At 34.1% G+C, this 8850-nt stretch overlaps 1 protein-coding gene and 1 long non-coding RNA gene across 3 annotated transcripts in view; one reads left to right on the top strand and one right to left on the bottom strand.

The window, feature by feature from the left end:
* LOC137658600 (uncharacterized) overlaps positions 1–8850 on the bottom strand; it is a 100828-nt gene that overhangs the window by 8258 nt on the left and 83720 nt on the right. The gene's annotated exons all lie outside the window — the stretch shown is intronic.
* On the top strand, positions 5471–7592 carry LOC137658213 (adhesive plaque matrix protein-like). 2 transcript variants are annotated; one of them, XM_068392898.1, is made up of 3 exons: positions 5471–5595; positions 6211–6348; positions 7028–7592. In XM_068392898.1, exons 2-3 carry the CDS (start codon positions 6211–6213, stop codon positions 7463–7465), a joined length of 576 nt encoding a protein of 191 aa, XP_068248999.1. In that variant the 5' UTR covers positions 5471–5595; the 3' UTR covers positions 7466–7592. The 2 variants fall into 2 exon arrangements, with proteins under 2 accessions (XP_068248999.1, XP_068248998.1); XM_068392897.1 differs by having other exon boundaries at positions 5472–5504.

Here is an 8850-nt window from a genome sequence, read left to right as displayed (position 1 = left end):
ATATATATATAACAACATATATATACTGTATATATGTACATATATACATATATACAGTATATATATATATATATATATATATATATATATATATATATATATATATATATATGTATATATATATATACATAAATATATTTATATATACATACATAAATTCATATATATACATACATAAAAACATCACTGAGTGTGTTTGCCATAGGCTGTTAATCATGAAAAATCACATGAACACACTCAGATGCGCACATATCAATGTGAATTAAAGAAAGGAGAATAATGTACTTAAACAGCATCCAGTTCCTTAAGAAAATTTCGCTTTAATAAGCTAGTTTAGCCTCGGGTAATAAAGATTCAATCACGTTACTTCCAACGCTACGGTAGACAAAGTTAGAGAGTGAAATTAAAACTTTAAACAAATAACAAGAATAAAAAATACTGGTAAACAAAGATCAGAGAAATAATACGTGATTGGCTCAGGCCATTTACAAACATGACGTTAATTATGGGCCAAGTAATAATTACTATCATTATTATTATTATTTATTGCTAAATGACGAAAGACCCTAATTACGAACAGACCCTTGTGAATCCAAAGGTAGATAATTCCAACAGGTACAGTTGGTCTCATTAAATCCGGTACACTTTATCTGAAGCTTAGGGTACCGCTGTTTAGCAAGAGAAGCTGTTGGCAACGAGGCCTGTAAAATAAAGTCGCTGAGTTTGCAAACACGTAATCGAAAGCATTTCTAATCATTTCGCGGAGTGATTTAATAATAGATATTGCTGTTTGCTTAACAGCATTTCTTGAAAATGAAGTAAATGCTTTTAATCCAATGTTTAAGAGGTCAGCGACTTTGTTTTACAGGGAGTGGTGTTTAAGTTTCTCTTTGGTTAAATGTAACGTTACCTTCTACAAATTTTTTATAGTTTATATAGGAAATATTAATTTTAATGTTGTTACTGTTCTTAAAATATTCTATTTTTCCTTGTTTACTTTCCTCACTGTGCTATTTTACCTGTTGGGGCCTGTGGGCTAATAACATCCTGCTTTTCCATCTAGGGTTGTAGCTTAGCTAGTAATAATAATAATAATAATAATAATAATAATAATAATAATAATAATATCTATAATAATAATAATAATAATAATAATAATAATAATAATAATAATAACAATAATAATAATAATGATAATAATAATATGCAGATATCAGACGGCGGTAATAATAATAATAATAATAATAATAATAATAATAATAATAATATGCAGATATCAGACGTCTCCTAAGCTTCCCGTAACGCATATCGGAACTAATGAAGCCAACTGTACCAGCTTGTATTAATTCAGCTGTATTAAAATCGGCTTCAATACGCGAAGGACATACCCCACACACTAATACAATACGTATCAATCTGATGCACACGAAACGTTTCAAATGGACTAACCGGTGTAGGTATTGACAGACGATTTGCTCAATTTCTGCGAGGTCTTCCAAGTTTGCAATGGGAGGTAAACAGAAAGCATATAAAGCGCTCATTATAAGTGGGTGGTTTGCAAATCAGCATTGCTTTGTATTGCTTTGAAAGAATGCATGCAGTGTCGCGCTTGGTCAGAGCTCCGTACTTACCGGTCTCTACGGTCTTTTGTAATTCATTAAATAAGCAGAAACACATACACAGACACACACATATATATCTATCTATCTATCTATATAAATATATATCTATCTATATATATATATATATATATATATATATATATATATATATATATATCTATATATATATATATATATATATATATATATATATATATATATATATTTGTGTGTACATACATAATGTTTATATGCACACATACATACATACATACAAATATATATATATATATATATATATATATATATATATATATATATATATATATATATATATATATATATATATATATATATATATAATATATATATATATATATATATATATATATATATATATCTCGCTCGGGAGTAAGCTAAAATTGTTATACTCAAAGAAAATTATTGAAATGGAAAATAGCCAACAATTCACACGCTTCCAAAGGAATTGAAATAGAAAATAAAACAACTGAAATATAAACTGGTCAACCACATTCTACTTTTCAATAATAGGAAAAATTCCATTCAGGAAAAAAATGATTCCAAGGAGATAAATTGTTATTCCTTTATATATTTCACCCAATATGAAATCATTTACAGACTCACTTTCCTTTAACAACGGTGCATTTGTTTTTCTAAAGTTTCATGTAACGTCGTACAATTATGAATTTCATTCTATCAAATGTGTTGAATTTTGGGCAAATGTATTGACATTGGTGTTCGGGAAGACTATTTCAATTCTTTAAATTGGTATAAAATATATTCTATTCTAGATTCCTTTTAATTGTGGGACTTGGGACATATCTCACGGCACATGGGCCCGGGGAGACCATTGATTAAGTATAAGACTTAAAAATAATGAGAAACTAGAGGGGTACTCAGTAGAGCGCAGACCTCCGCCAGGGCAGCTTCAATATTTCTGGACCCTTAAGACTGATTTTGGACGTTTTGCTCATCCGTGACCTTGACCTTTGACCTTCCAAAATTTAATCCTTTTCAACTCTTTACATAACAGTTTAAAATCCCGGTAAGTTTCATTACTTTACGTTTAACATTGTGGCCGTATGGTTGATGACCGGAATTTGAGCTTTTGCTTGACCTTGACATTCGACCTTAACATGATTTAATTGGTTTGGATTTCCATACACTCAAATATGAACCAAATTTGGACAACGATGTCCAAACCTACGGCTGATTTTATGAATTGGACATTTTGCTTGAAAGTGACCTTGACCTTTAACCTTGACCTTCCAAAATTTAATCCTTTCCAGGCTTTTACATAACAGTTAATCCCTGCAAGTTTCATTACACAACGATTAAAATAGTGGTCAGGAAACTGTTCAAACACTTAAATTGCAAACACACAAATAGGGACGAAAACATAACCTCCTTCCAGCTTCGTTGACGGAGGTAATTAAGGCCGAAGGTCCACTGTAAAGAACCTTTAGTATTGCCTACAGTGTACCGTTTGAAAAACAGTGACTGCATAAACTTTACGATGGTTATAAGATATAGATTTCCCTAAACTTATAATTAAAAAAGTAAAAAATACTAAAGATAATTCTATTTCCGTTAGAAATTTAAAAGTAAAAATAAAATGTAATTTATTACGTCATCACAAGAATATAAGGGATTATCTTATAGAGAAAGTCACTGAAAATATCAAGGTAATCAACTGATTTCAGGCAATGAAAAAGACGAAGTCACCGACAGACTAAGATTGAGTGACATGAATTGAGTGAATAATCAGACAATGATTACATCGCTTTTAATTGTAAATATGTTAATAAGTCGTAGTATGACAATGAAAACAATATCCATTATATTTTGTAGATTTGAGAACAAAGCCTTCAGAAAAATAATGGGAGTTAAATGGCAGGAAAGGATTAGAAATGAAACTATAAGAGAGGTTACTCGAGTGTCATATGTGGATGAGATCATGATGAGGGATAGATGAAGATGGTTTGGGAATGATCTTTGCACTCCTCAAGAGAGATTAGTTCACCAAACATTCAACTGGGTTCCACAAGGTCCTAGAAGAGTTGGAAGACCCAGGCCTGCGAGGCTGAGGACTATGAAGCGTAAAGTAGGGGAGGTTGAATGGAGAAGTATTGATTTAAAAGCTCAAGATAGAGACGACTGGCCGAATCTAACTGAGGCCCTTTGCGTCAATAGACGTAGGAGGAGATGATGATGATTAACTAACATCATTAATATGAAAATGAATAAGACAATTAAAAAGGAACAATTACACAAATGTGCTAAAAATTTGGCAAAGATTTATATGAAATTGGTACCGTATTTGAAGGAAACTATATCATAACAAATGGGCAATGGAACAATTTCACTAAGAAATGGGGAAACGAATTACATGAAGTTTTTATTAGAAGGGAAAATATTTATACAAAATCGACAATAAAACTATTCTTATTACAATATTAGGCAACCAATTTCAAGATTACATTACAAAGTTATAATAAATGATACAGACCTACTATGAAATTGGGTATTGAAAAGCAATTTTCATATGAATTGGATAAGAATTAAAACGAATTTCCTAAAAGATAGATAATATATGAAAAAAACATTCCTAAGGAACACTAGAAAACTTATAATCTTTAAAAATAAAAGTTATATACAGAAGGCTGCGAATTTACTAAGAATTTGTGCAAAAAAAAAAAAATATTTCCTAAAAACATTTTACCAATGGAAAACAAGAATTTACTTGGAAATTGAAAAATAAATAAATTTACGAATGAGCTAAGCACTAAATAACGAATATTTCCTATGAAATTACACCAGAAAATAACAAATAAAACAAAAATTATTATGAAACTAGAGAGGCTCTCAGTAGAGCGCAGACCACCGCCGCGGAAGCGTATTTCTTGACCTTTTCCTCGACCTTGAATTTTGACCTTATGTATTAATCGGCGTGGATTTTCAGGCATTCATATATGAACCAAGTTTGAAGTCTCTGTGCCAAGGATGTCCAAACTTATAGCTGATTACGTGAATCGGACATTTTACTTGACTGTGACCTTGACCTTTGCCCTCAACTTTACAAAATTTAATCATTTCCAGCTTTTTACATAAAAGTTAATCCCTGCAAGTTTCATTACTCTACGGTAAAAATTGTGGCCAGGAAGCTACTCACAAACAAAACAAACACACAAACAGGGGCAAAAATATAACCTTCTTCCAACTTCTTTGGCGGACGTAATTGAAATCCTAATGACACCAAAAACCCAAACAATAAGACAAAATACAATGGATTAACAATGGAATTAATCACCACATAACAGAAATGACATAATAAACTAAATAACAGAGATTTCCATCAAATATAGCACTTTGTAAAAGGGCAACATGAAAGTGTTGCCATCTGCAAAGAAGAGACTTTGACTAACAGAAATTTCAATCAAATATAGCACCTCGTAGGAGGGCAACATTAATGTGCTACCACCTGCAGAGCTGAGATTATGCCTAACAGAAATTTAAATCAAATATAGCACCTCTGAAAGGGCAACATTAAAGTGTTGTCATCTGCAGAGAAGAGAATTCGCCTAACAGAAATTTCATGCAAATATAGCACTTCATAAGAGGGCAACATTAAAATGTTGCCACCTGTAGAGAAAAGACTTTCCATAATGCCTATTAGGACAGATCGCCCTCTCATGGCGTATCTACTAATGCATGCAGTCTCCCTTTTGACCAACGGTGATTGGGCGGATGACTCGATAGAAATCCAGTAGAAGGCCAAGGAGACGTCCGTGATGAAGAAGAAAAAAGAGGTATATATAAGGCTGGCAAGAGAAGGGGTTGAGCATTCGGACTCTTCCTCGGATCCACTTCACTTCAGATAAGGTAGAGACTCAAAGGAAATACCAAGAGGAAAAGAGGTAGAAGAGGGATTCATCCTCTATGCTCTGGATAAAACGATAGTATCATATAAAAGGCAAAGTGAATTTACATATAGGTTTCTCCTGCATGATATTGCAACCAGGCTTATACAATTAGGACCATGCTTCAGGAAACATCCTTCTACCCCAGTGTTTCCCTAACTTTATTGCTCAGTGCAGACCTAACCATTTCTAAAAGCCTGCCACCCCACCCCCACACATCATGATTTTTAATTCTCATTATCAAAAACGTTCAATCTTATTCATGTGGAGGAAGACTAAAGACCATGAACTTGGCCTTAATAACCTTTCAAGATAAAAAAAAAAACAAATCAACTGTGAAAGTTCTAATAAAGAAATTACTTTGAAAAATATCGGAGAGAGAGAGAGAGAGAGAGAGGAGAGAGAGAGAGAGAGAGAGAGAGATAATTGAAATAACTAGATTTCCTCATAAGTAAACAGCTAATACTTGCAGAACATGTAACAAAGAACTAGAACGTATGAAGAGAAAGTAATTTGTATGAAACATTTTTCTGTAATACTCTGATAATTTTAATCAAAAGGGCCCCCTTGAAAATCGAATCACCCTACGACCCAAATTAGTAACGACGTTCTAGCCCCTTCCTAACACCATAACAGAAAATAAAAACAATAATAAATCTTCCTTCCAGATGAACGCCAACATTCTCTTTGTTATCGCTGGAGTTGTGGCAGCAGCTTGTGCCCTGCCCGACGCCGGCTATGGGACGCCTGCTCCCTGTTACCCAAAGACTGAGTATGTCACCAAATACGAGACTCAGATCAAGCAGGTATGGTACGGGAGTCTGTGTGGGGTTCAAACTACGCTATCAATTAGTAGTAGTAATTATAAGGCTCAATACCACACAGTATTCTAGAAGTTTTATTCCAGCTGTGACCAGATTTGTCTTTTTACGTTGAGCAGGCTGACATAATTCTCTCTTTATAGTCCATATATGACAAATCTATTTTAACGTTGTTATAGTAAGTATTCATTACTTCTAATGAAGTTTATTTATTTCATTATTTCCTTTACTCACTGGGCGATTTTTCCTTGCTTAAGACATTAGGGTTATGGCATCCTGCTTTTCCAACTAGGAATGTAGCTTAGTTAATAATAATAATAATAATAATAATAATAATAATAATAATAATAATAATAATAATAGAAATACTTGCAATAACAATACAAGGTTTTAGGAGTAGGATGTTTCATCTCTTTGATGTTATTCAAGAAAATTCAATATAAAGTAATTGAAGGATTATATCAGTAGTGCAGTAGTGAGTAACAGTAATAGCAACAATAGCACTAGTGATAGGATATTCCAACAGCATATACAGTACTATTAGAAATCAATCAAGAAAAAAATGCGGTGCAAGTAGTAGTAGTAGTAGTAGGAGGAGGAGGAGGAGGAGGAGGAGGAATAAACCTACACAATCCTTTCCTAAAACGTCATTCTCGTACCCCAGGTTCCAGTCTACGAAACCGTCTACAAGCAGCAGTATGTACCAACAACAGTCTATGAACCAATCTACAAGACAGTCTACAACACCAAATACAGCACTCAATACGTGCCTCAGTACGTGACCCAAACTGAGTACAAAACTCAAGTACAGTATGTCACAGATTACCAGACCAAGTACGAGACAGTCTACAAGACTCAGTACGTCACCAAGACTGAACACGTTCCACAGTACGTCACTCAGACTGCCTACCAGACAGTCTACAAGACCCAGGTTCAATACCAGACCGTCTACAAGACTGAGTACCAGCCACAGTACGTCACCACAACCCAGCTGCAGTACCAGACCGTCTACAAGACTCAGATCGTACCAGATTACCAGACTGTGTACAGCACAGTCCAGACCTACAAGACAGTCTGCCCGAAACCAGGTTATGGTCACTGAGGCTTTGCTGAGACTGAAAAGGTAGTGTAAATAAATGATTTCAGAACATTACCTCTAAACCTGGTGGATTGTATTTAATTGTAATGATAAGCTTATTTACTAATAATAAAGGTTATAGCAAAGCAAATGTTGATTTTCATCCCTCAATGACAACTACAGAATTCATAATTAAACATAATTTTGAATTAATGTCTCGGTTTTTAGAATTTATTCGAATGTATATAAATATGTCCGATTGTACTATCTGATCTAGCTGGAGGCTCATAAGAGAGAGAGAGAGAGAGAGAGAGAGAGAGAGAGAGAGAGAGAGAGAGAGAGAGACTGAGCAGCAATCCATCAGTGTATGTAATAATTTTCATGTATGAAAATAAGAAGGTTTCGACTCTGCATTTAATAGAAACGAAGTGAAACCAGTCAATCTCTCTCTCTCTCTCTCTCTCTCTCTCTCTCTCTCTCTCTCTCTCTCTCTCTCTCTCTCTCTCTCTCTCTCTCTCTCTAAACACACACAAACACGAACACATATAAATACATATACATAATCACAGAGTGATTCTTATGCAGTATGTAAACATATCATCATCATTATCCTCTCCTATGCCTATTGACGCAAAGGGCATCGGTTAGATTTCGCCAATCGTCTCTATCTTGAGCTTTTAATTCAATACTTCTTCAGTCATCATCTCCTACCTCACGCTTCACAGTTCTCGGCCACGATGGTGTGGGTCCTCCAACTTTTCTATTGGCTTGGTAGACATTCTTTACCTATGGTAAGCAGCTCTTCTAGGAGAAGGACACTCAAAAATCAAACCATTATTCTCTAGTCTTGGGTAGTGCCATAGCCTCTGTACCATGGTCTTCCACTGTCTTGGGTTAGAGTTCTCTTGTTTGAGGGTACACTCGGGCATGCTGTTCTGTCTTGTTTCTCTTCCCCTTGTTTTCTTCAAGTTTTTATAGTTTATAAGGAGATATTTATTTTAATGTTACTCTTCTTAAAAATTTATTTTTCCTTATTTCCTTTCCTAACTGGGCTATTTTCCTTGTTGGTGTCTCTGGGCTTATAGCATCCTGCTTTTCCAACTACGGTTGTAGCTTAGCAAGTAATAATAATAATAATAATAATAATAATAATAACGTAGGTGTGATGCCTCTGTTATTATTGCAATCAGTCATGTCTCCTTGTTTGCCATTTTCACCAACACTCCTAACTCCCATTCATTAGGTTTTGCCTCTTAAAGCGACATTCTACAAAATAATCTTGTAAGCACTCTGGGAGTCACTTTATTTTCGGCCAATATCATCTCAGTGGTTACTCCATCGTATACAGGGGCTTTCCATCTCTTGAGTTTTTTAAAGATAGCTTCAACTTCAAACCTACTGAATTCATT

This window comes from Palaemon carinicauda, chromosome 19 (assembly GCF_036898095.1).
Source record: "Palaemon carinicauda isolate YSFRI2023 chromosome 19, ASM3689809v2, whole genome shotgun sequence".
NCBI lineage: Eukaryota > Metazoa > Arthropoda > Malacostraca > Decapoda > Palaemonidae > Palaemon > Palaemon carinicauda.
This window is presented reverse-complemented; position numbering and strand designations above follow the sequence as displayed.

Bases quoted from the DNA above. Each gene is read 5' to 3' on its own strand.
- LOC137658213 (XM_068392898.1), top strand. From the start codon at position 6,211: ATGAACGCCAACATTCTCTTTGTTATCGCTGGAGTTGTGGCAGCAGCT. The intron at 6,349-7,027 runs GTATGGTACGGG...CTCGTACCCCAG, and splicing joins ACGAGACTCAGATCAAGCAG to GTTCCAGTCTACGAAACCGT.